Here is a 26,973-nt window from a genome sequence, read left to right on the forward strand (position 1 = left end):
ATAATTCTATATATAATTCTAAATCTATAAAATAATAGGTTAAATAGATTTGTTATAAAATATACGAAATAAGACTAGAGAATAATGTAATAAACAGGCATAAAGCTTTATCAAATCTTAACATTATTTATTTTTCAAAATGACCAGGGACCTGTGACAGGTAGGTTTGTTTTATAAATGCCAGTCTCCTGAATAAAAAACCAGTGAACATCAGAGCCTGGAAAAATCAATACCCTTTTACGTTTTTTTTTTTTCTGTAGTGACAAATTTTCCAAGCATTGGTCACTGGGAGCTGTCGTCGGCTCTTGGGCGGCTGGAAGAGCACAGCAGACGGCGGGTGCCTTACGGACCACGACTTCTCACGGTGCCGGAGGCTAGACGTCCAAGAGGAGGCTGCCGGTGGGGCCCGACTCTGCAGAGAGCCCTCTTCTGGCCGCATACTGCGGGCTTCGTGTCCCCTCCCCCCCCCCCCCCCCCCCCCCCCCCCCCCCCCCCCGCCCCAGGCAGGAGCCAGGGGGCCCTGGGGGGCCTCCCGTGTCAGGGTACTGATCCCATTCCTGAGGGCTCCACCCTCGAGACCCAAGTGCCTCCTAGAGGCCCCACCTCCTACTGTCATCACAATGGAAGTTAGCACGGGAACACATGAATGGGGGTGGGGGGACATAAATATCAGCCCGCAGTAGGAATTTTTAGAACACGAGGACACTAATTTAAGTAGGTATTTTAAGCCTAGGACACAATTTGAGTGATAGCATGGGGTTAAAATAATGTAGAAAAACTAAAAACTATGCCAAAAGGAGCAGAGGAGACAAACGGGGCGGGGGGAGGGGGGGGATGGAGGTGTAGTTTTACTAAAATATGTACTTGCTCGCATCTGTAAACTATGCAAATTTCCCTAAATTCTGGAACTAGGATATTAAGAAGCAATTGTGGTAAGTCATATAAAATAGAATTTTAAAATATAGGTCACATTTTTAAAGTCATTTAAAAAAAATCTCTATAAGCATTACCTTAGTATTTTTTTATCAGAGATATAGTCTTGGCAATAAATAATCATTTGACAAGGTTATACAGATCTTCCTTAACTTACAGTGAGGTTACAGCCCAACAAATGCATTCTAAGTTAAAAACTTCGAAAGTCGAAAAGCATTTAATCCGCCTAAGCTACCGAACGTCACCGCTCAGCCCGGCCTACCTCACACGCGCGCCCGCACGGACGTGAGCCCTGAAGGTGCAGCTTAGTGCCGACCACCTCGATTTACCGAGCACTGCACCGAAAGAGACAAAACGTTTGCGCGGGTACAGACGGCGGCCGGGCCTAGGGACTCCGCCACGTCCTGCAAACCGGAGAGCCAGACATCACTCGTCCCCGACCCAGGGAAAGAGCAAAACTCGAACTGTCGAGTACACCTTCTACCGGATGCGAACCGCTCTCACCCACCGTAAGGTCAAAACGTCGGACGTCAGGGACTGTCTGTGTCCACAAGTAATCACACACCACACACGGTTCATTTTAATACATGAATATTCTTTACGGTAGAGTTCACGTAAGAATAAATTATTTTCACGTGGCTTATAAAAACTGCCAAATTAAGTTCATGAGCTTTAACTATCACCCGCTCGGCTCTAGGGCCCGCGCCCCGTCCTGGGAAGCCTCGTCGCGTACAGACAGACGCCCTGTGAACGGACGGAGGGACCTGTGACGTTCCCCAGGACGCAGTGGCCGGCCCGGGAGGCGCCGGTGTAGGGGCCGAAGCGCGGTGTGCTGAGCGGCAGGGGCATTTACGGAAGACCAAGCCAGAAGTCTGCTGTAATGGGAAGCGATCCACTCCTGCCCTACCTCCTCCAAGAAACCTGTTTTAATTTAGTTTCAAAAATTCAAAGTCTCAGTTTCAGTGAAACTGTCTTTTAGCGCTTTCAGCCAAAAAAGCACCACTCTTTTCTTTTCTTTTGATTTTATGACCAAATATCCTGAAGGTACCGTTTTTCTTCTTTTAAAGTAGCCAATGTTTTCATTGCCTCTAGTTTTTCAACTCCAGTCTCTTTGCTTATTATCTCCACAAGGGTATCATTGACATCTTTGGCCATATTCTTTGCATCTCTAGAAAAAAGAATATTAGCGTCAGTGCTTAGGAAACAAGAATTTTCACCGAAGCCTCCGTAGTTCACAAATCTAATCCCACGGACTCCACCATCACCCACCCTGGTCCTCCCTCCGTCTCTCTGGGAAGCGACCCAACAGGTGCCCCAGCCCGTCAGCTGTCAGGCCTTCACCAGTGACCCATCCAAACCTCAGAGCTGATCACTGCCAGCTGGAAACCCTCAAAGGTGCCCCTGCTCCAGGAGCAGCCAAGTCCAAGGTCTCAGGACCCCATAAACCTAGCTCTGATCATGGCCCTCATTCCCCCACTTCATTCTCCGGGCACACAGCAGAACTTGCATTCCCAAGGGCAACCAGGTTTCCACCTACAAGCCTTCGTATGGACACGCACATGCCTGCGCGCGCACACACACACACACAAATATTAACAGACACAGTAACTGTGGGCCTGGCTCTAAGTGCTTCGACATGTTTTAGCCTATTCACTTATAGGACAGGGTGAGGTGACCCTCCTGTGCCCCTGCAGTCCCCTCCAAGCACCTGCTGATGTGGCTTTCCCAGCAGGGAGTGAGCTGTTTGGGGGCAGGGAATGTACTGCACTTATCACTCCACATCTGAACCGTGCCAGACAGGACGCTGGTGGCACCTGGGTGGCTCAGTCAGTTAAGCGTCCGACTCTTGATTTTGGCTCAGGTCACGATGTTGCAGCTCGCGGGATCGAGCCTCACGTTGGGTTCTGCGCTGACGGCATGGGGGCTACTTGGGATTCTCTTTCTCCCTCCCTCCCTCCCTATCTGCCCTCCCCCGCTCGCTCACGCACCTGCACACATGCGCTCTTAAAAACAAACAAGTTAAAAAAAACCAAAGTGTCAGGCAGGACTCCAAGATGTCGGGAACAGAACCTGTCCCGCCCTTGCGGTAACACTTGTTGAGAAAGGCGTCTCCAGGGGCCTCCTCGACTTGGTCGTGCTCTCCCCTCCACCACTGCACCGGAGTTTTCATCCCCACAGCCCTTCCCCGTGGCCCCAGTGGCTGCAGCTGCCACACCTCCTGGTCTCCACTGTCCTCTTGACTGTCAGCAGCACAAGGCTCCCGGCTTGGGACAGTGGTCCCTGGGCTGAGGGACAGGATCACTCCTGCTGAGGGGCTGGTCCGCATGAGGGCACCACGGGGTCTCGTCCTGAGCCCCGACCACAGACCACCATGATGCACATTATCAACTCCACTGCACAGATGGGAAAGTGAGGCACCAGGAATGAGTAAAGAACTATTCCTCAGTTAACATTTTAAGACTCTGGACATGTAAGATAGCCCCCAAGTTCTCAATTATCAGTTATCCGTAGACTTGTGCAACTGACTTTGCCTCCAGTAGTTGAGCTGCATCTAAAACTCCAGCCTATTCCTCATCATTGACAGCTCTACAGTCTCCAAAGTGAAGGTCAAATACTTCTCTAAAAGCTAAATGAAAATGTAAACCAACATCATGTCCAGAATCTCTGCCTTTATCAACCAAAAGCAGGGAGTCAAAAATCCATTAATAGGTCACAAAATCAACTCAGCGGTCAAAACCAATTTTTTTAACAATAAGACAGAATAGACGTTATCACAACAGGTCACGAGAAGTCAATAGAAAAAGCTCTGTTTTATAAAACCTGTTTCAATTATATCTATTCCAGATCACTGTACCAGTATTTCTTCTTCGGTATCACAGTTTAAAAACAAAACAAAACAAACAAACAAAAAAACCTGACTTGGTGATTTACAACATGTTTTAAACACCAGGGATGTGGGGGCACCTGGGCGGCTCAGTCGGTTAAGCATCCAACTTCGGCTCAGGTCATGATCTCATGTCTTGTGGGTTTGAGCCTTGCGTCGGACTCTGTGCTGACAGCTCAGAGCCCGGAGCCTGCTTCGGATTCTGTGTCTCCCTCTCTCTCTGCCCCTCCCTGGCTCACACCCTGTCTCTCTCTCTCAAAAATAAATAAAACTTTTAAAAATAAATAAATAAATGCCAGGGATGTGTTAGAATTAAAAACAACTACTTCTCACTTCAAAAGTCCTTTCTATTTAGCAGTTTTTTTAATTCCATTGACAAGTTGGTAAGTTCCCCAAATTTTTATTTTTTATGGCAATTTTGGGATTTCTATAATAGATCTTGCTTCAAAAAGTAAATAAAACTTAACATAAAGAAAATTCCTGGCTTAGGTCAACTTTGACATAAATTATGCCTTGAAAAAAAGGATCTTTAGATTCACATTCTCAGAGTAAAAAACCAGAGTTTTCCTTAGTTAGGTCAGCTGCACACGTCACATATTCTTGGATACAACAGAATCGGTCCTGAGACTGCAAGTTCAATGATTAACGTCTTAATACCAGAAAGAACTTCTAGAGGCTAAAACATGTATTCAATATGGCACACGGCATTCTGAAAAGCAAGGATTAATTTTCACTTCTATTTCTCGGATAATGACAACATCTGGGCTGCCAAAGGTATGTTAAAATCATTTTAGAACTTGTATTCCTATTCCTGTACTTAGGAATCAAATCAGTCATCCCTACCCACCTAGGTTAACAGTCCCTGGTTCACTTAATAAGTATCATCAACTGTCTTCGCCGACCCGGCCCCTGAGCCTGACGGCCACTCACCCACACACGTAAATGTAGCCGCTCTCCTGAAGAAGGACCCTGGCCACCTGCTTGCTGTGAAGCCACATGTTGTCTTGCACATACTTCACTGGGGCTTCCTCCTCCCCGACAGGAGCATCTCTCGAGAAGGAGACCTTTAAGTGAGTTAGGATCCCACGCTTATAGAAGTGTCGGAGCTCTTCTCTGAAATACGGTATATGAGTTACTTGAAAGTTCATCCTTTCAAGCTGAGAAAGCCCGGAATCAGAATACTAGAATTGTGTCGTACCTGAATAAATAATCCCTTTCCTTATGTCGGCAGCCAAAAAACAACCACATTGCTCCGAAGTGTCCCTCTGGATGTTGTTCTTGGAGTTTCTCTCTACGTGAGAAAGAAAGTGGAGATGTTGGACATAAAGAATATGTAAAACTGGGGTGCCTGGGCAGCTCAGCCGGTTAAGCGTCCGACTTCGGCTCAGGTCATATCTCACGGTTCGTGGATTCGAGCCCCGCATCGGGCTCTGTGCTGACAGCTCGGAGCCCGGAGCCTGCTTTGGATTCTGTGTCTCCCTCTCTCTGCCCCTCCCCCATTCACATTTTGTCTCTCAAAAATAAACAAGCATTAAAATATATATATATATATATATATATATATATATATATATATATATATGTAAAACCAAGCTATTAGGTCAGGAAATACCCCCAAGAAACCGAGGCAGGGTTTGCAGTCACTGAGTGACCACTGTGCGATGTTCCCAGGGATCCCTGGTCCCTCCAGCAGCTGCTACAACAGGCATTACCTGTGGGCTGCAGGCACCTACAAGCATTTCGTGGGGATCTAGGAGGATGACCCAGAACATCACAGTGTGAAACCTACACTGACTTCTACATTCACTATTAATAGCGACTCTGTGAATAAAATTAACTCTCAATTAATGGAATGGAAACGTGGCCCCGGGCTTTAAGCAGGAGAACGATCTGCTGAGAACTGTTTCAGAAATGACACAGCGATGAGACGAGCCGGCCACGTCTGCCCTTCCCCTCTGCTTCCTTGAGGAAAAAACGAAAACAAAGTAAAAACAACAAAAAGACTCTGTCCACAGGATATTACACCGCTATGCGGAGACCAGCACACAAAAAGAATTGTTCAGGATTTCACAGACAGGGAGAGAAGGACAACTTGTTTTACATCAAAGAGTTCTACACGGATACAAAGACACATCTATTCAGATCGATCTGCTGAAAATTACTGACGTTGGGGTTTAACTTTGAACCTTTGGTGTAAGCGAATCTCCGTCAGTAGCAGTTTTATCCAGTTAAGGGACACATGGGACAGTGCGCACATCATCACAACAGAAAGTGGTGCCTGAAATCTGTCCCCAACTACACGTTATAAACTATGTGCAGCTGGGGGAAAAAAAAAGAAAAATAAAGTGCTGCCGTAAAAAGGGAGCTTCTAACACAAAACGAAACCTCTGGGAGATAGCACATTTACTTTTCCCACGGTGACAAATTATGCTATGCGATCACACATTTGATAATAATTTTTTAAAATAAAAATTTTACAACCCAAGTCCAATATCCAAAAAAGTCACCGCAGAAACAAAAAAGGTGCTCTGTCGTATTTCTAGCCAGTATCACAAGGGATACATTTTCTCACTAGTCAAAGAAAGCACACACCTGTGTTGCAGGAAACCAATGAAGGGCGCTATGCCAGTTCCCGGACCCACCATTATGACGGGGGCGGCAGGGTCACTCGGTAAGTGGAAAAAACCGGTCGTTCGAGGAGAGATGGAGATCTGGAATATTAAACCAAAGCTCGTGAGTCTGAAAGAAAACCTAGACAAAGGTACGTAAGCAAGATGATCTTAGCTAGAGAAATTAAACAGCAGCATCAGATCTTACTGAAACCATGAACATTTCCACCACCAAAGAGAAAAACACAAGCCTGTCTTGCAAAGTTTTACTTTCCGTCGAAATCAAAGGTGCTTTAAAAATGACAGGTATATCTTGAAGGTAGAACACTGAACAGATACAATCACATTCTTGTCCTGGGCCCGTGGGTAAGATCTGCTTTCTAGTAGGCAACCCATTATATATATCATGGAGAAATGCACGAAAACCTGAAGACAGGATTCTCTGTGTTCGCACACGAAGGGGCAACGAAGATTAACAAGATGGAGTGAAAGTTTCCAGTGCAAATTAGGCAACGGAAGGAGAAAGCAGAGGGTTGCTCCAAAGATGCTAGAGAATTGTGCTGTATTTGTTAATCTGGGGTCAATGTTATGTGTCTGCAAAAGGGGAAGAATAAGTAAGCCGAATACACAGATAAATACAACCTTTTTGCTAAAATTTCCAAAGGTTGTTCTTCTAAACCGTGTGCCAGAAATACTTACAAGGAACCAACTTCTAAATATATTTCAGTTCCAGTCTCAGTTTGCTCTGCACAGAAGTTACACTGGGTAATGGGGAACTGCTCTACACACCCACGTGTAATTATACACGTTTTCTCCTTCGGTGGAAGGAAAATCATACGAGGCTCATCAACGGGATGAACACCGTACTTTTTATTTTTTATTTATTTATTTTTTTTAAATTTTTTTTAACGTTTATTTATTTTTGAGACAGAGAGAGACAGAGCATGAACAGGGGAGGGGCAGAGAGAGAGGGAGACACAGAATCGGAAGCAGGCTCCAGTCTCTGAGCCATCAGCACAGAGCCCGACGCGGGGCTCGAACTCACAGATTGTGAGATCATGACCTGAGCCGAAGTCGGACGCTTAACCGACCAAGCCACCCAGGCGCCCCAACACCGTACTTTTTAAACAAAGAACCAGCAGAGCTGTGAGTGAACGCGTGCTCTCATTCTGGTCATTAACGTTACCTTGGCCTTGACTCATTCAAGTATGAGTCTTCCCTGCCGGTACTCAATAGGACAAGCACTATGGATACAGAAATGAACAAAACAAGATCCCTGTCTCCGAGGACTTACATTTTCGGAACAAGAGACGATAATCAGACATTCGTCCGTAAAATGACTGGTAATAAGACGCGTGAGGCAAAACAAAACAGGATACACCGGGTATGACAGGAGCGTGTCGGTGACAGGGACCGCGAGGCAACCAGCATCGGTCCACTCTCGCTGCAGCAGACCCCACACGGCTCGCAACACCTCCACACACGTCTTCCTGGCTCTCCCGTGAGGCTACGGGTTGGCTACAGCTCTCTGCACCACAGACCAACTTCACCCACTTGCAAGCCCCAGCAGCGTCCCTGACCCGCGGCGTCCCGTCCTCCTGTCGCAGCCGCCCCAGCAGGGAGCTCCCGCCGGGCCAGGCACGCATCCTGTCCGCTCGCGTCTCATGGCGCCATCTGGCCACACACCGCCGGGAGGGGCGGTCCACGCCTCCCAGGGACAGGGGGCGTCTGTCACAGTTGTCCCATCTACCCGCGCGGGGAGGGTGTGGGGTGGGTCACGTGACCCTTAACAGTGTCTACACTTCCTAATAAAACGTGTGCTAAGCAGCATACAGTTTAAATCGTATCCTTTTCCCGGTACTTCTAATGCCTCAACACTGAGGAGCCTAACAATAAAAGATCTGTTAAAGTGGAGAAAGGAGCAAGAAAAGGGTGGAAGGGAGGAAAGAACGTGCAAAAGGCACCCGTGCTGAGTGTCTGTGATATGTGTGGCGCACACATGTTCAACTTTCTGGAGATCATCTCTTTTCATAGGATCGTACGACACAGTATTGTCCTGTCGGTATTATAGTATTTCTTTTCAAAACCGGGGTGCCTGGGTGGCCTAGTCGGTTGAGGATCCGACTTCGGCTCAGGTCATGATCTCTCGGCTCATGAGTTGGAGCCCCGCGTCCGGCTCTGTGCTGACAGCTCAGAGCCTGGAGCCTGCTTCCGATTCTGTGTCTCCCTCTCTCTCTCTGCTCACGCCCTGTCTCTCTCCTTCAAAAATAAACATTTAAAAAAATATTTTTATTAAAAAAAACAAAAAGAAGAACAGTGTGTTAGGTTAATATTTTGCTGATGCGTGAACCCAGGAGTACAGGGCGCAGGGGAGGAGACGGGGTCTCTCTCTCAGACGCCTCTGTCCAGGCAGCAGCCTGGCAAAATACCGCAGTAAAGGGCAACTTCGAGCAGCAGTTTCCCACAAGCCCTCTCAAGTATACACCGAGCCTTACTACCCCCTCAGGGCACGAACTCTTCCACTGCAATAACTTACAACGACCACATCCTTCCTAAGATAAGGCTACAAATGACAGGTACGTTTTTTTTCAATACCACAGAGAAAGACGACTTCGTGATAAAGCCTGAAATATTTTGTTTAATTTCAACCATCCTCGTGGGCGAGCAGGGACTTTAAACTGTTCCTTTCGCCACAGTCTTGAGTGAGATTCTGCCCATGCTGTGTCAAAACACGAAGGACGGGCACTAAGTCCAGATGTAGAAGTGTCCACAGTTCACAAAATCGAGTCACATTTTTCTCCCGTGTGTTTAAAAAGCCATTTTGCCACATTATGCCTTCACATTAACAGCACTAATTCGAATTCTGTACCACATCTGTGACAAAAAGGGAAGAAATAGGGTGAAACCCTAGTATCCTAGGGGTGCCTGGGTGGCTCAGTCAGGTGGACGTCTGACTCCAGCTCAGGTCACGATCTCACAATTCATGGGTTCGAGCCCCACGTCGGGCCCTGTGCAGAAAGCGTGGAGCCTGGAGCCTCCTCTGGATTCTGTCTCCCTCTCTCTCTGTCTCTCCCCTCTTTGTGCTCTCTCAAAAGTAAATAAACATTAAAAAAAATTTAAAAAACCAAAAAAAAAACAACCTTTAGTACCCCAAAACTAAAGGCTATAAAATTAATCTCTGGGTGTCGACTGACTCCAAGTTAAGGACTTATCTGGGACACAGGCTCTGGCCTGCACACCTCAACACCAGCCTTCAGTATGGTCCTGGACTCTTCCTGTGCCAACTGGCAGGAAAGGCCTTCTTTTCTACGAACAGGACAAGGAAGGAGAAAAGACTGTATTTTACAAAATTCATACTTTAAATATTTGAGAGAGACATGGAACGCAGGTAATGTTTTCCTGACTTCCCAGGAAAGAGATTCTAAAATTCAAGTATGGCAAAAATTTTCCCTTGAATAAACTGCACAGTAACGGACGATGCCAGGGAAGACCACGTTGTTTTTTTCGAATCAGGCAAACAGCATCATTTTAAGAACGCCCACACTGCACACTCCCGGTACCTCAGGAGCAGGGGCTGGCCCGCCTTCTGCAGGGGACACCTGCGTGTCTGGACGAAGGATGGACGCGACCACCGTGGCCAGCCAGCCTGTGCACACGCCCCTCCGCAGGACCTCCATCGTGGTGGGAGACAAAAACTCCACGACGTTGAAAACGAAATGAAGCTTCCCCGGGTGAGACAGATTTGAGCTGCAGAGACACACAGGTTACTTTTAAACTTTGTATCAGGACTAATCATACAGGCTACACTCAGCCTTTCTTACTGGACACAGGGAGGTTTCTTTCGGGGCTCTAAGCTGCCTTCTAACTCCTCAGGGAAAAGCGATCTGTTGCTCCTTAAAAGCTCCCCTCCTCCTGCCCCCCATCTTGTGAGATTCCAATTCCCTGTTTGCTTCGAGACTCCGTAAGATCTCTGCAACCTTTCATCTCTTCACTGGCGGCCTCTGCTACCCAGCGAAGGTGGCCTGGCCCAGCACTCCAGGCAGCAGGTGAGGCCCGGGCGACTCTGGCCTCATGTGGGGGAATGTGGTTGCAGCCCAGGGACTAAATGTGGTTGTGCTCCTGCAGGACCAGAGTCCCAAGACGGGTCTCCTTCATTCCCTATCGTGTCCCCGCTATTGTCTTCCACAAATCAGGTTAAACTTCCACCGGGTGAATTTGGAACTAATAAGGATTTAGAAGTCGGAGATTCACAATATTTTGGGAGAGAGATGCTATGTGTTAGTAAATATCAGTACCTTGCACACGAATATGGTCTGGGCTGGAGCTTAGGAAGATGCTCTAGAAAAAAAAGAATGAAAACAAGCAATGAATTCACTGCTACTGAAAAAAAAATTATATGTAAGGGTTTGTCAAAATTCAAGTCTGAGTTTGATGCCTATTTTTTTTTTATTTCGAATACCCAAAATAACATGTTTGCATTTAAATCATATTTTATTTTTATTTTTCAATATATGAAATTTATTGTCAAACTGGTTTCCATACAACAGCCAGTGCTCATCCCAAAAGGTGCCCTCCTCAATACCCATCACCCACCCTCCCCTCCCTCCCACCCCCATCAACCCTCAGTTTGTTCTCAGTTTTTAAGAGTCTCTTATGCTTTGGCTCTCTCCCACTCTAAAGCATATTTTAGAGCATGTGTAAATTCACTGTGACTAAGCAAATTATGACTGAATACTTTTTCCAATTCCTCACATTAAAAACCAGACACGTGGCACTCCTTTAACTGGAAATCAGTGTGTCTTTCTAAAGCTAGCTTCTTAACCCAAAGGATAATAAAAGCATCTATGAAGGGGCTTCAGAATCAAGAAACTCATTAAATTCGCTATGTGTGTGCAGTTTTCTGAGAAGTGTCCAGAGTTTTCATATTTCAAATAAGATCACGACCCCCAAAAGATTAAGGGTGTTAAGGATTATGGGAAATACTTAGGCTTGAAATATTTTTCCTTCTTATATTTATATAGTAAGAAGAAAATGGGAATGTAGTGGTAAAACCTTTAAGTTATCCAGAACCCAGTGGTTTCCAAATACATTGGTGCTCTTTTAAAAGTCGGTCAAAGAGTCGGGGCAGCTGGGTGGCTCAGTCGATTAAGCAACCAACTCTTGATTTGGGCTCAGGTCATGGCTCATGGTTTGTGAGTCTGAGGCCCGAGTTGGGCCCTGCACTGGCAGCACAGAGCCTGCTTGGGATTCTCTCTCTCTCCCTCTCTCTGTCATTCTCTCTCTCCCCTACACCCACACAACCCCTTCCCTACTCTCCCTTTCTCTCAAAGTAAATAAACTTAAAAAAAAGTCAAAGATTCACTACTTGAGGGTGGGAGGGAGGGTGGGTGATGGGTTTTGAGGAGGGCACCTTTTGGGATGAGCACTGGCTGTTGTATGGAAACCAGTTTGACAATAAATTTCATAAAAAAAAAAAAAAAAAAAAAAAAAAAGATTCACTACTTGAATACCTAACTGTCCACTAACAAACTCTGAAACTTTTTGTGTTCAACGTTATACGTTTAGTAGTTCTCTAGTAAAAACTGGGAAAGACCTGTTCTAAAATTTAACAAATAACAGAATAAGGCTTAAAAGGGGCTCAACATAATATAAGCTTTAGATACGTTCAATTTCTTTAAAGAAGCTGGAAAATAATTTTTTAATGTTTATTTATTTTTGAGAGAGAGACAGAGACAGAGCATGAGCAGGGGAGGGGCAGAGAGAGGGAGACACAGAATCCGAAGCAGGCTCCAGGCTCTGAGCTGTCAGCACAGAGCCTGACATGGGGCTCAAACTCACCAACTGTGAGATCATGACTCGAGCTGAAGTCAGACACTCAACCGACTGAGCCACCCAGGCGCCCCAAGAATCTAATTTTTTAAGCCTCAATGCCTTTACTCATTTTTTACATAACTGTGTAATAAATGCTATACAGAAGTTAAAAGACAGCAAATCGGTGAAAAGAACAGAAACCTATTCTCATATGCTGGGGAGCTTTACAAGGGTTCTTACAGTTTGTCTACACATGTTCTGGTTATTCTCCCAACCCCCGTTCTCCCTCCACAGACTCCACTGGGAAGGGGAGGAGCATCCCTTTGAATACGAGGAAGTGGGAGGAGCTGCCTCGCTCAGAAACTTCACCATTTTGAGGACAAGGAAAAGGAGTACTAAGAAAAAGGGAAAAAGGCGCCTGGGGGGCTCAGTCAGTTGAATGTCCGACTCTTGATTTCCGCTCAGGTCATGATCTCACGGTTCGTAAAACTGTGCCCCGCATCGGGCTCCATGCTGGGTGTGGAGTCTGCTTGGGATTCTCTCTCTCTCTCTCTCTCTCTCTCTCTCTCTCTCTCTATCTCTCTATCTATCTCTCTATCTCTATCTCTGCCCTTGCCCTGCTCGCCACTCATGCACGTGTATTCTCTCTCCCTCAAAACCCTCAAAATAAATAAACTTAAAAAAAGAAGGGAAATAAAGCAGGATCTGACTTATAGAGGAGCACACAGCTAATTCTGCGGACAACGGGGCACCTTGTGGCCTTACAGTGAGAAGCAGGACATACGTTTTCCTGGAACCAAAGATAATGTAATTCTGAAGGTTTTACTAGTTATCGCCACAGCAAAACAGCTAGGGGAGGACAAAACTACAAGCACAGGAAAGTACTACGCGTCTAAGACTCCTGCACACTCGTCCGTCACCATCCCCGGTACACGTCTGTGGTCCCCACGGAGGCTGCAGAAAGTCCCCCCCTGACACACAGTTCCTCAGGGAGGTTTTCTCTCTTCTGTTGGAACAAAGACCCCAAGAGACAGTGTGGATGAAAATCAAGGTGATGCTACATTTGGACATTCTGTGGCTAGTTCACCCAAGCCTCAAGCCCGGAGGCTCCCTGCACGAGGCAGCACGTGCCGGTATGACACGGGGGGCCCCTGCCGCCCTGGGAGCGCCCTGAACCGGACGTGCCCAGCGGCGACACCTCTGTGTTGTGCACAGAGAGCACCCACCTCCTTAACCTCTGTCACGTACACCTGATGCCTATCAGCTTTGAAAAACCTGGTTTCCTTCGGGAAACTCCTTTTTCGGTAAAATCTGAGCAAAAAAACTTTCCAAACCATAGCTGAATGAATAGAAAAGACGCTGAAGTCCAAGCCAAAGAAGGAGAATGACCACTGGCTGCAAGGAAGCTCAGACGATTGTGATGATGGCAGAAGGACGAAGTAAGGAAATAAACATTGTGGCAGCGGGGTTCTTCCCACTTCCAGGAAGACCCAGACACAGAGGCTCCCTCCCAGAGACGTGCTCCCCCCTGCCACCTGCCAGACAGACGGGAGGGCCCCTGGGGCACAGGGGTGGGGAGCACTCACAGGAGGGCCCCTGGGGCGCAGAGCCAGGAGCACTCATGGGAGGGACCCTGGGGTGCAGAGCCGGGAGCACTCACGGGAGGGCCCCTGGGGTGCAGGGCCAGGAGCACTCATGGGAGGGACCCTGGGGCACAGGGCTGGGGAGCGCTCACGGGAGGGCCCTTGGCTCAGGGGTGGGGAGCACCCATGGGAGGGCCCCTGGGGCGCAGGGCCGGGAGCACTCATGGGAGGGCCCCTGGGGCACAGGGCCAGGAGCACTCATGGGAGGGACCCTGGGGCACAGGGCCGGGGAGCACTCATGGGAGGGCCCCTGGGGCACAGGGCTGGGGAGCACTCACGAGAGGGCCCCTGGGGCACAGGGCCAGGAGCACTCATGGGAGGGACCCTGGGGCACAGGGCCGGGGAGCACTCATGGGAGGGACCCTGGGGCACAGGGCCAGGAGCACTCATGGGAGGGACCCTGGGGCACAGGGCTGGGGAGCACTCACGGGAGGGCCCCTGGGGCACAGGGCCGGGAGCACTCATGGGAGGGACGCTGGGGCACAGGGACGGGGAGCACTCACGGGAGGGCCCCTGGGGCGCAGGGCCGGGAGCACTCACGGGAGGGCCCCTGGGGCACAGGGCCAGGAGCACTCATGAGAGGGACCCTGGGGGCACAGGGCCGGGGAGCACTCACGGGAGGGCCCCTGGGGCGCAGGGCCAGGAGCACTCACCGAGCAGGAGCGCCAGCGGAGGCTGGCAGGATGGGAAAGCCAGCAGGAGGTCCAGGAGCCCGGTGTGGGCGTCCCGCACGAAGCGGCCGTAGTCGGCGGCGCCCTGCCTGCTGCACAGCTCGTGCAGCCTGCGCCTGTCTGGGCCGGCCGCGTGTTCCGCCAGGGCTCTCAGCATCGCCTGCGGCCAGAGGAGGAAGCAGGTTGAAAGTACCACGTGGGGCCAGGCTGCGCGAATCTTCCGTCAGTACGTACCCGGGAACGCACCTGGTCACCCGGGGACGCACCCGGTCACGCATCTAGGTGTGCGATCAGGAGAGAGAACTTGGCTGGCACCTATGTGCTTTCATTCAGCCTGCTCAAGAAAGTGCCCTCCCACGTCCTACTTTCGGTCACCTTTCCTGTTTCCCAAACCAATGTGATTCAGTCCCAAGTACGACCTCAGATGTCGTGTCTGGTGTACTTGAGTAACAGTGATCAGGAGTCTCGTAACTCCTCATTTTAACTCGAGACAAAATACCTGTTCTTGTCTTAGCAGATGACCACAAGCTAGACTTCCCTCCTCTGCTAACCGGTAAGCCCTTTATACAAAAGGCACTGGGCACGACCCCTGCTCTGCCCTAAGGGCTCCCAGCTCGTGAGAGTGCTCAGGAGGCCAACTACCCCGATAGGGGCTTCGGCAGCCAGGGTGTCCCGGAACGCAAGCCTGGGCCGACAGCTGGCCCCGTGGAAGAGACGGTCAGGAGGGCGAAGCGGCCAGCGGTTCCGCAAAGGCACAGGCGGCTGGCAAAAGCACGCTCCCCGGGGCCATGCCGTATTCACTAGCACGCAGGGAAATGGGGGCGCAGGACAAAGGCTGCAAAGACAGGCAAGGCCAGAGCATCGAGAAGCCTCCTGCACACGGACTCTCTGAGTCACCTCAGACTCACTGCAGAAAGAGGAGGAGAACAGAAACGAAGAAAGCCAAGCAATGACATCCTGAATCCCAAGCCTCAAAGAGCCAAGTCCAAACTCTCGGACAAAAGACCAAACTTGCTAGTAACGACTTCCGGTTTCCACGTATTCGGACCATGACATACATATAGATGGTTCTTAAGGACATACACCCGTTAAATGGCACATACAGCTGTCACCACTCCAGGGTTCTTTAGGGACAAAGCAAGTAAGCGAGTCCTCTGTTTCCAGTGCTAAATGAGATGCTAACAGACCCTCCTACTTGTCACCCCATGGCTCAAGCACCTCGTGCCCTGGACCCCCCCAACAGGAAGGACGAGGTCCCTCCTCTCGTGAGGGGTCACGGGTTTCCAGTGGCTCAGCTCAGGAGCCCTGCCTGAACTATCCTGGGACTAACACACTGCAAGCCTTCTTCACGATGCCAGGCACAGGGCCAAACACAGACCGAGCACTCGGAAACCGTGTGGGGTGAACGAGCACCCCACTTCTCTGCACGGGTCGCAGGCAGGATACCTTCCCACCCTGGGGTACACGAGCTCCTGAGTTCCTGAGTTCCTCATTTTTGTGTCCAGAATTTTTACAGTGAGAATGTTACTTTTATAGTAAGGAAAAATATGTTTATGTATATTCGCTGTATGGAAAGGTAGAGCTGAACTAAATTGTGAAACGTACTGTGTTTAATCAGGAAGTTCTCATCACAGTGAATTCTAAATTTACTCAAATTACATCCAGGGCTGAGCCTCTCTCTAAAGGAGTTTGCTTGCCAAAGGCTGCATGCAACAAACGACGAATACGACAGAGAGCAGAAACGGCATTGTGGAGGGCACCCCGATGGAGGCACCACCCACGCTCACTGGCGAAGTGCGGCCGGCAAAGTTTCCCCATGTGGATCTGTGTAGGGACGCGGTTGGAAGAAATCAGGTACGAGCATCTTCGAAACGCAGCTCCCGGCATCCTACTGACACCTAGTGGATCATTCTCTCTGCACATTCATCTAGAGACATCCGTAACCTCCCCGAATCCTTTAATTCTGATTTAACAGTAGGTGACTGTGTGCTTTCACCCGGAAGAGATCCCAACATTAAACAGGCCTGCACCCTCATAAGCTTCCTGTCATCAATTAGAAAAAGTGTCCCTGTGCAGCAGGAGAACACAAGGTCATCTGGGGTCACCTTAATCGCTGATTAACGTGTCACATCAAGTTAACGGCTGGTAAGAATAAGAAAAATGTCATTTCAACAGAAAACACAAAATTTTGGGGCACCTGGGTGGCTCCGTCGGTTGAGCGGCCGACTTCGGCTCAGGTCATGATCTCACGGTCGGTGAGTTCGAGCCCCGCGTCGGGCTCTGTGCTGACAGCTCAGAGCCTGGAGCCTGTTTCCGATTCTGTGTCTCCCTCTCTCTTTCTGACCCTCCCCCGTTCATGCTCTGTCTCTCACTGTCTCAAAAATAAATAAACGTTAAAAAAAATTTTTTTTAAAAAAAGAAAACACAAAATTTCAATATAAGCACAACCCCAAAAATATTTGTCCGTGACAAATACCATACACGCTTGGAAACTCTTGAAAAGATGCCCTGAACGCCGTATCTTCTACGCCTTCAAAGGGCAGATACCAGATTTAATGAATCTTACACAGAGCTAAGTATACTTGCAAATAGTCACCCAAAGAGATGTACCTTCTTAGGAACTGCTCTTATTTCAAGGCACCAGGTGAGAATGAACTGGAGAGAGCGTCCCTCGGGGATGTGCTGGGGTAAGGCTGCTCCTTTTCAGGCACACAGGAAAGAGTTCGTGACACAAAAAATAAAGAATAGAATGTTTTTGCATCCTTAAAAACACAATTACCTGTATTCTTTACATTACCGTGCTAGCAAGGTACAATAGGATTTGTGGCAATGTTTATCCAGTCAAAAAATTTTCCCAAAATGTTTATAGGGAAAAAAAATCCACTTTGCAAAAATAAATAAATAAAAGAATTATAAATTCCATAGTATTATTAGCCACACCTACCAAAGCCAAGGACCAAAACAAACAAACAAAAAAAAAAACAACCAAAAACCAAAATATGGCTCTTGTCCATTAACAATGCATATTATTCTCAAAAAGAATTTTAGAATTGATGAAACTCCAAGATTCTAGGCAAATAACTGAAAAAACAAATAATGCCCCTTAATTATGGAAAACTATTTTTATATACTAAATAAGCAATAAATATGCTATGAGAAATACACATTATAAGCAAACCTTAAAAAGGTCCACATAATAAGAGTTTACTGTAGGACAACTCTCGTAGAACTCCACAACAAAATAATGCTAAGTGCAGAAAGCCAACGAACAGACTCGGTTACACTCACGTGTCCTGTCCAGCAGTGTCCCAGGAAGCAGAAAATGCACGATCATCCCACCCCGTGTGATGGGTGTAAAAGTTAAGAAACCGGCAGGCCAGCACGTGCCCGCGTCCTACCCACTGACGGGGCGCCAGGCCTCAGGCCACCTGTGCAGCCATCACACAGGGTTGGGGAAGGAGGGCCTTGCGCTGGTCACCTCCCATGCGTTGGTCCAACGACACCTTAAGAAATAACAGATCGGGGCTGTACCTTTCTTCTTTGTGTCACCCTTAATTTTCAAGACGACACAGTGCTCTCTTCTGTCTGTGAGCCGCAGTCTTTGGAGTAGGTGTTGAACCTCAGAATCACTGTTGGGACAGATCACGTTGAAGGCGTCTCCAGGCTGATAGGAAAAATCTGTTTTCTAGAGAAGAACCAACATGGGAGGAAAAAAAAGCACATATGAGTTAAGAGTTTGAGCCGTGGGGTAACAAAAATATGTTTTTATTATGTTCTCATTTCAAAATAGGAACTAGAAACCAAATGATTCTAACTTCAAAAAATAAGGCCAACTGAACAAACCTTTTATTAGGAGTTACTTTTTTTTTTTTAATTTTAAAGTAACCTATACACCCCGCGCAGGGCTCCAACTCGCAACTCCGAGACCGAGAGTCACATGCTCCATGGACTGAGCCAGCCGGGGGCCTCGGGAGTTACTTTAAGAAAAAAACTTCCATAGTTACCCAGTGTTTTGTTTCGACCGTTTGAGTATTTTTTACAATGTTAAAACCTGTCTCATTTAAGGTGACTCAGTAAACGTTTTAATCGTCAACGTAAAATTCCCTCTCAGGCAAACACGCGTATTAGGAGCGAGAGAAACTTCCTGAGGCTGTCTGCATTGGTCCTCGATTTCCTTTAGTTTTTTCTTTTGGGGAAGAACAAGGGCAGGAGAGACATCGTATTTCTTCCTTACTGAGCAGAAGACGTTCCAGCACTTGGCTTTGCTGCTGTGAACGAACGCGGACTGGGAGATCCACGTGCCCCCCACGGCGGTTCACAGAGTGACACAGAACGAGTGCAGGATCCCGACAGCCTCCGACCACACGTGCTCTCGTCCCCGGCCAGTGAGGGACACAGCGTGAACCCACCTGCCGGCCAACCCTCACCATTTCACGACAAGAGTGTGACACAGAATGAAAAAGAAAACGTTTCGGTACACACCGAACATTTAACAATACTTCCAAAGGAACGGGAAACTACTCAACCGTATGCCAGCAAAACCACTTAGTTTGATGCCTGCCGTTTCTCTCTTCCTGTCAGAAGTTCGGCGAAATCTACAGACGGCCCCGACTCCCTTTTCTGAAAGCACGACCCCCTTCCCGGAACCCCCGCCGACATACACAGCTGAGGGACTCTCGAGCCTCCGGCCCTGAGGTCACAGGAGGCCAGTGGTTCGGGGCCGGGGCCGGGCAGTGGCCCGTGGATGGAGCGGAGACACAGCACGTGCCCCGAAAACTACATGAGAACGCTTATCACCATCTTTCTGGAGGGATCCGTGACTTCTCCCGGATTCTCAAGGCACGAGAGCCACCACGACGACGAGGAACGAAGCGGTCGGTGCCCGGCCGGGTCTGAGCTCTGCTCCCGACCACCCTCCAACGACCGGCTGCCTCTCTCAGGGCTCTTCTCGGACGGAAATGCCGCTTTGAGGCTGCTATGTTTCACGGCTTACTGAGTGAGGGGACGCTGTTCTCTCCCAGGCGAGAGACACTCTATAGGTGGCGCCACTGTTGTCTCCAATCAACTCACCTCCCACATCCCCCCTCATTGTAGCCCCACCCCCACACACCCCCAGAGTCAAAAGAAAACAGGTGTGACGTGGGGAGAAAACACGGGGGGTCGAGAATGAGCGGGCCTGCTGTCGGCCAGAGACCGTCGTCCTTCCCGAGCGTGGGGACTCCAGCAGCCCCTCGACAGCACACGGGGCTCAGAGCCAGCTTCTGGAACTTACCGAAATGTCCAATTCCACCAGGAGAGTGGTTTTGATGGCATCGTCCGTAGTCAGCTGAACTGCCTTTGAAATTGGAACTTGAAAAACTGGATCCACGGGAGTCACAGATGCTCGGCTTTCCTCCTCGGGAGACAAATGTGATAAAATATCACTAAATGCGATTTCCAATTTTACTCACCATTGCTTCGCTCAGTGACTAGGTAAGATCTATAGGGTCTTAGAAAACATCCTAGCTATTGAAGAATTTGTTTCTAAGGCAAATGGCTACAGACACACGCCTCTCAATCTTTCAGAAGAGATAGCTCATCCAGATCTTAAATGCCTTGGTTATTAGGTACATTTCTGGGATATTTATTGAAAACATCAGGCACCAGCATTTTCGCGTAAAGATCTAATAGTCTTCCAAGTAAACTGTGCGAAAGGAGGCAGCGTGCATGCATTATTTCAGGAAGGAGACTGTAAAGGAAAGGACAGATGTTTAAGGCTGGAAGACGCCTCCAGAGATGTTCCTGAGAACCTTCAGCCTGCTGGGCACTGACGACGGGAATGTTCCGCACCCGCCCTGATCAGCACAGGAGCCACCAGACGCATGTGCCTAACAAACAACTCTTATTTTCATTTATTTAAGTGGCCACCCATGGCCAGTGGCTCCCGTATTAGCGAGCCCAGGTCTTGGGAAACCATAAAGAAATCCAATTGGTTGCACTATTTCCACCCCTTTCCTACCCTGATGCTCCTCAGCTCTTTTGAAGACAGAAACTTACAAAACGCTAGTCAGTTAACACTGGATACACGGCTAGATGGGAAAACTGGGAAAAGCGTCAGAGCTCAGAGCCTAACAGTCATGACATAGGGCTACCGGGAGAAGCCCCCCGCCAGAGACAGCCTTCAGCAGGGCTGCTGGCAGCACTGTCAGCAGACGGCCCTCAGCTGGCTCGTGGTCATCTGGGACCCCGGTCACACCTCCTCTCAGAGGCAGCCCATATACAATGACTAGCTGATGACCATAAAGGCCCAGTCCCTTTGCCCCAACTCTGGCCAACTCTGAAGGGCCATCCCAGCTCCGGAGAACCCCGTGAGATCGGCTGGGGCCGTTGCTGGAACACCTCGCAGCCCACTTCTCACCGTGCCCCCTCCTGCTTCTGCCCCCCCTCTCCCCAAGGTGAGGATCTCAAGGGGATACCCTAAAAATAATCACGTAGTTCGATTTACAGGAACCCAGTCTGTGACAGCCGGTGCTAGAGTGGCTTCAAGATGCTAAAACGGGAGTTTGGAGCTGGATCACCCACCCGGCTGACAACAGCACACGACACCGGTGGCAGAGGGGAGACAGAGCACAAGGCGGCAAGGCGGGAGCTAAGTGGGAGGGCGCACCACGAAAGGGAACACACTGGACAGTAGCTGGTGCTGGAGATCTAGGGGGGAATAGCACTGATACGGCCGGTCGAGTTGTGGGTTTTACTAAACTTCGTTGACACCTCTGGAAAAAAATGCAAAAGCTGAGAAAACACTTAAAAACTAAACGTGGAAGCCAGAGAACATCCTCCACGGCATCCAAAGAAGCTGCTGTCTCTTGCCTCGGGACAGAAGGCTGAGGCCTGACTCTGATAGGGAAAGAATGGCCTCCCGGCAGCTGACAGGGGGACATGAAGCTTCAAAATCTTGAATCCTTAGATTCCCTTGAACCTGCTGAGCCTGCAGAAGTGGCTACTTCTTCCTACGGAGAGCAAGAACTCCCTGCTGCGTGAGTCCTCTGCCCTGCAAGCCACGCCCACGCCCCCACTAGGGCATCCCACCCTGGGGGGCTCAGGGCTATGTGGTGGCAAGGCCACGAGGAAGCCTGTGAGTTTGACGTGGCCTTCTCCCCCCACGAGGTACAAAGGGAAACATCCAGCATCCTGAGAGGAACTGCAGGCACAGATATCATCCCTAAAAGTCGACAGGACCAGGGACGGTCTCCATCCACTTCGCCAACCTGGGCCCTGCAACGACCAGGCGGACCCTCGGGGAGGACGACGAGGAGCCACAAGAAACACAAACAAGCGGGAAGCCCCAGCTCGGCCTCCGCGCGGGATGGCTTCCTCTGAGAGATCAGATCCACATGCCTCAGGCGCACGGCGCGTGGACACAGACTTAGCCAGTCTGCTCTTCTCCACGTCTCTCCCTAAAGAAGACCACACGCTTCCACGCGGAACAGACCGTGGCAACGCTCCGGCCGGCTGTTACGGCAATCCGGCTCAAGGCGGGACATCTGCACGTGCAGCACGGCACACGAGCCCACCCGGCACTGCCACGGGGCCCATCGGACCCAACGGGGGACACGTGGCTGGTGTGCGGGCGTCCCCGGGAAGACCCACGCCCTGTGCAGACCGAGGGGCCAGCGCTCTCGGTACAACCTCCGGGAGCCCGACAGCCTGGGGCAGGCCTGTACCTCCCAGCAGAGGACGCACCGATGAGTCCTGTCCGTCACCTCACCTGGGAGAAGTGGGACAGCCTGGGGCAGGCCTGCACCTTCCACACCTGGGATCCTAGGATGGCCGCTCCGACCCCAACAGCAGGCGACACACCAGGTAGCAGCCGTGCGGGGTCCGAGTGACGGGGGCTAAGGGGTCCCACGGCCGGTCCCGCAGCCCAGAGGCCCCACAGCCCAAGAGCCCCCAGGAAGGGCACAGGTGCTGTGGAGCGGGACTGGCCGCTCTCCCAGGGCTCCTCCCCTCCTCTCCCCTTCCCTAACGTGACCACCCCAAGAGGATGGCCTAAAATAAATCTCTGTCCAAGCCCTTATCCTCTAAGCATATCCTTTGGGCAATGTACACAAATATCCCTTAACCGGTTGAGATTTTAAGCCTTTCAACCACACTCCCAGCAACTGACGCTTATTTAAGGACACTTCCTGTAACAGACACCTCCTTAGATCCTCCTCAAGCGCCCGGTCGGGCAATCACGTTCACACACGCCTCTGGCACGTGCATCCGTCCCCAAAGCGTGCAACAGGGGCCCTGGACCCGCTTGTGCGCCAGGTTCGTTAGAGGCGCTCGTGTCGGTTCCCAGACCTGACAAACCTGTACCTACTGTCATCACCTCCGTCAACAATTCACGCGATAATCAAGCGGAATGACACCCAACAGTTGTTTATGTATGAAGACTTGTTTATCTGGATGCTTCAGAGAGATGCTATAAACGTTAAAAAACCACCATCATATCAGGTGTCAGAAAACAGTTCTAATATACCAGAAAGTCGTATTTAAATTGCTTCATTAAAAATAAGGAATCGAGGGGCGCCTGGGTGGCTGTCGGTTAAGCGTCCGACTTGATTTCGGCTCAGGCCACGATCTCAGGGTCATGAGATCAAGTCCTGAGCCCTGTGTCCGGGTCTGCACTGGGTGTGGAGCCGACTTAAGATCTTTTTCTCTCCCTCTCCCTCTGCCTCTCTGCCCCACGCATGCTCTCCCCTCCCACCCCCCAAAAAAATTGAAATAAAAAATCAAGAAACAAGAAATCAGGATGGCTGCATGAGGGTGTGGTTTCCATGAGAAAGCCGGCACGAACTCCACAGTCAGCCACTCTAAAGACAGAGTGTGGCTCTGCCCCAAAAGACTGGCTTTCAATGGAGATGTGTACCAGGCACGTCCGAAGAGTAGTGACGAGAAACGAGATATTATCCAACTTAATGCTCAAAATGTACAGGCTTCTTTTAAGTTCATTTATTTATACTGAGAGATGGAGGAAGGGAGCATGTGTGCATCAGCAGGGGAGGAGCAGAGAGGGAGGGAGAGATAGAATCCCAAGCAGGCTCCACGCGCTCAGCACAGAGCCCCATGTGGGGCTCGATCTCGCAAACCAGGAGATCGAGACCTGTGCAGAAATCAAGAGTCAGACGCCCAACTGACCGAGCCACCCAGGTGCCCCCAGATTTACAGACTACTTTAAACTCACTTCCTATTGGTACAAAAAATACACTTGACAAAAGAAGTGACTTAATATAGGCGAAAACAAGTTTCTAAGATGTTGCCAAGAAAATTAATCCCCAAAACGGAGCATCCCAAGACACCAAAAAGCCATGCTGGAAATGAGATTTTACTATAAAGAAGTGCTTTAAGTTTAGCTGCTAAGGTAATTTCCTGAGTACCCGCAACAAAGAATTCTCCAAAATAACAGAGAAACCGAGCTCTTAACCATTTGCTGCTTCAACCACAGAGGTAATGTAATAACACAAATGCTTCTGCAACACACAAACTTTCCCAGAAAGGGGCCGGGCTTCGCAGGCCTCGGTCACCACGTAACCCTGTCGCCGTAGCACAGAAGCAGCCGCGGACCACGTGGGAATGGACGGGCAGGCCCGTGTTCCAACAAAGCTTTATCTCCGGGGCAGGTGGTGGACCACAGTTTGCTGCCCTCTGTTGTCATGTAACAACAACAAAACAAACCCCCTGGTGAGTTAACATTCTACAGCACGAGGAATAAAGTAAAGCCACTTACCTGGCCGAGAAACTCGTGCAGATGCACCTGCAAATATTCTGGTGGAAGGGCAGGGATGTTCAGAGAGGCCTGTGACAGTGGGGGAACCGAGTGGGTGAGTGAGGGCTCGGACTCTGCTATCAGAGCACTCGATTGATCTCTGTTCATTGCATTCTGTTCCTGAACCTCAGAATCCCTTCTGCCTGAGTCGGCTAATCTCAGAAGTTCAACTCGTGATTCAATGTGCGATAATTCTGGTTTCACAGGATCCATCCTCTGGGAGGCAGTCGATGCTATCTGGAGAGCTCCGTTTATCTCCTCTTTTCCTCTAGTGGACGTAAAGTGCTTCGTGAGGGCGGCCCAGAGTCCGTCAATCCACGGCTCAACCACAAGTTCTAAACTGGATTGTGGTAACAAAAAAGGAAAAAATACAAAAAGGCCTAAGTTCTCCACTTAAATGTGCAATACTAGGGCAACGGTAGTCTATTTGGCTGAGCACTATGAAGCGGTCAAAAACACTAGACATAACAATGATTCGGAATACAAAATACACTTGAGATCGAGTTAAAAACAACACTATTTTGTGTTCGTCGGCACTTCAGCCACAAACAATGTCAGAACGGAAATGAAGCCATTTTAGTAATAGGTAAGAGGAATGGGATTGCTCTTAACTTTCTATAGTTGGCGATATTTATTTTAAGCAGCTGTGATTTTAAACAGGCATGCTAAATTCCGAGGCTAACAGAACTCCCCCCAAATCCAAGTCCACTCTAATATCACATGACAATCACATAGATCAAATGCAACTTCACTTTTTCACCTAATTTACTGACGATTTTTTCCCCCTAGAGATTAGAATATCACCACGAAATCACTCCAGATTAATGCTATTTTGACTAAGTATAAATAATTCAAATCTTCAACCGGTTCTGGATATTTTTGATAAAATCTGCAGCAAGTCTGAACATAAAGGAAAAAACTAATAATCCTTTAGGAAAGTTGAGTGAATCATAGGTAGGCCTTAAAATGTGGTAGTGTATTTACCAATAAACAAAGTAGGGTAGGCCCACAGTAACATCTCATATATTTCCTGAACTGAGAAACTTTAAGAAGAATGGATGGGTAAGCAACAGTGGACTGGAACCCTGGAAATAACCTCCTTCTCATTTTTAGTCACAACTCAAAGGACAGATCAATTAAATTCTAATTCATAAAGTTAAATGACAAGAGAAGACACATTCCAGGCCTCTGTCTTCATAGGACTCTGGCTATAAGCTCATTAGATTCACTAGGTGCTCACAGCTCAAAATTTGGTTCCACGCTCCACAGCCACCCCTCCGAGCCTTTGGCAAAGCAAGTACCTAAAACTCTGAGTTCCACGACGGCCGCTCCATTGAACCCGCCATTCTCAAGGCTCAGAGATATTAAGACGATGACACTGTCGCGGGAGAGCTAATGTTCGTGGAGTACTGACTACGTGGCAGACGTTCTTCTAAGAGGACAGCCTGTGTCAGTTCGTCCAGTCCTCCCCAAAACTTTCCACAACACACACTATTATTCTCTAGTTCACACAGGGAGAGATGGTAGCACGAGAGGGGGAAGTAACACGACCAAAGTTTCACGGTCACTAGAGGCGGTGGACAGTTCCGGATCTGGACGCAGGGATTTGGACCCCACGCTGCATCCCAAACCCATCGATGTGGTGACGGGTACACTAAGCCAGGATTCCTTCTTGAAAACAATTTTAGACGAGGGTAAGTTCAAGTAAGGTGGTTAGGTTAAAAGTTTCAGAGATGCAGGTTAATACACTTAAGAATTTTGAATTTTTTTTTTTTAACGTTTATTTATTTTTGAGAGACAGAGAGAGACAGAGCATGAACAGGGGAGGGGCAGATAGAGAGGCAGACACAGAAACTGAAATAGGCTCCAGGCTCTGAGTGGTCAGCACGGAGCCCGACGCGGGGCTCAAACTCATGGACCGTGAGATCATCACCTGAGCCGAAGTCGGACGCTCAACCGACCAAGCCACCCAGGCACCCCAAGAATTTTAACACTCCATCCAGTAAATGCACAGGGAAACAATGCCCCTGACAAGACGTAAAATACGGGCTCAGGGAAAGGCCCAATGGGTTCTAGAAGAAGTTAGCAAGTAAACGACTCTTATGAGACAAACAATGGGAGGTAACAGGATTCTGACAAAAAACCCACCAAAAAAAAAAAAAATCAATATAAAGGAACAAAACTAAAAGGTGAAGACACAAGGCAACACGGTCGAGCTCTGTCACAACTAAGAACGTGTGTGCTGAGATCTGGAAGCGTCCACAGCATCGCAGCTGCAGGCAATGATGGAGGGAGCGGACCCGAAGGGTGGGTTACGTGGAGCCACACTCGTGCGAGGTGGCGCTGTGCAGAAAAGCAAGACATTTGCTGACTTTGTCATTATCATAAAGAAAGATCAAGTGAGTAGGAATTTAATACACGCACCGAGGAGGAAAAAGCAAGCGGGTATGCTGTAATCTGGCTAAAACGGCCAAAGGCTAAGTGATAAACGAAGGCGGAGCACGACATCTAGAAGACCTTTGAACAGACACATGAAGAGGATTTGAGAGGCCGCACATGCCGTGAAATACTGAACTGTAAAAACGAGAATAATCTAATGGAAGCAGGAACTCTATTTCTGGCCGGCATGGTG

At 49.0% G+C, this 26,973-nt stretch overlaps 1 protein-coding gene across 4 annotated transcripts in view; it reads right to left on the minus strand.

Annotated features, from left to right (window-relative positions):
* Positions 1 to 1,507: 1,507 nt before the first annotated feature.
* Positions 1,508 to 26,973, minus strand: part of MTRR (5-methyltetrahydrofolate-homocysteine methyltransferase reductase) — a 32,144-nt gene continuing 6,678 nt past the window's right edge. For all 4 annotated transcript variants that reach the window (XM_042953300.1, XM_042953309.1, XM_042953302.1 and 1 more), the window contains 11 exons: positions 24,303 to 24,681; positions 19,824 to 19,946; positions 18,083 to 18,236; positions 17,162 to 17,250; positions 14,534 to 14,711; positions 10,722 to 10,764; positions 9,987 to 10,173; positions 6,410 to 6,528; positions 5,016 to 5,108; positions 4,748 to 4,930; positions 1,508 to 2,101 (listed from right to left, as the gene is read on the minus strand). In XM_042953300.1, coding sequence (XP_042809234.1) covers positions 1,957 to 2,101; positions 4,748 to 4,930; positions 5,016 to 5,108; positions 6,410 to 6,528; positions 9,987 to 10,173; positions 10,722 to 10,764; positions 14,534 to 14,711; positions 17,162 to 17,250; positions 18,083 to 18,236; positions 19,824 to 19,946; positions 24,303 to 24,681 — 1,693 coding nt within the window. In that variant the 3' untranslated portion in view covers positions 1,508 to 1,956. The remainder of the gene's footprint in view (positions 2,102 to 4,747; positions 4,931 to 5,015; positions 5,109 to 6,409; positions 6,529 to 9,986; positions 10,174 to 10,721; positions 10,765 to 14,533; positions 14,712 to 17,161; positions 17,251 to 18,082; positions 18,237 to 19,823; positions 19,947 to 24,302; positions 24,682 to 26,973) is intronic.

This window comes from Panthera leo, chromosome A1 (assembly GCF_018350215.1).
Source record: "Panthera leo isolate Ple1 chromosome A1, P.leo_Ple1_pat1.1, whole genome shotgun sequence".
In the NCBI taxonomy this organism is placed as follows: domain Eukaryota; kingdom Metazoa; phylum Chordata; class Mammalia; order Carnivora; family Felidae; genus Panthera; species Panthera leo.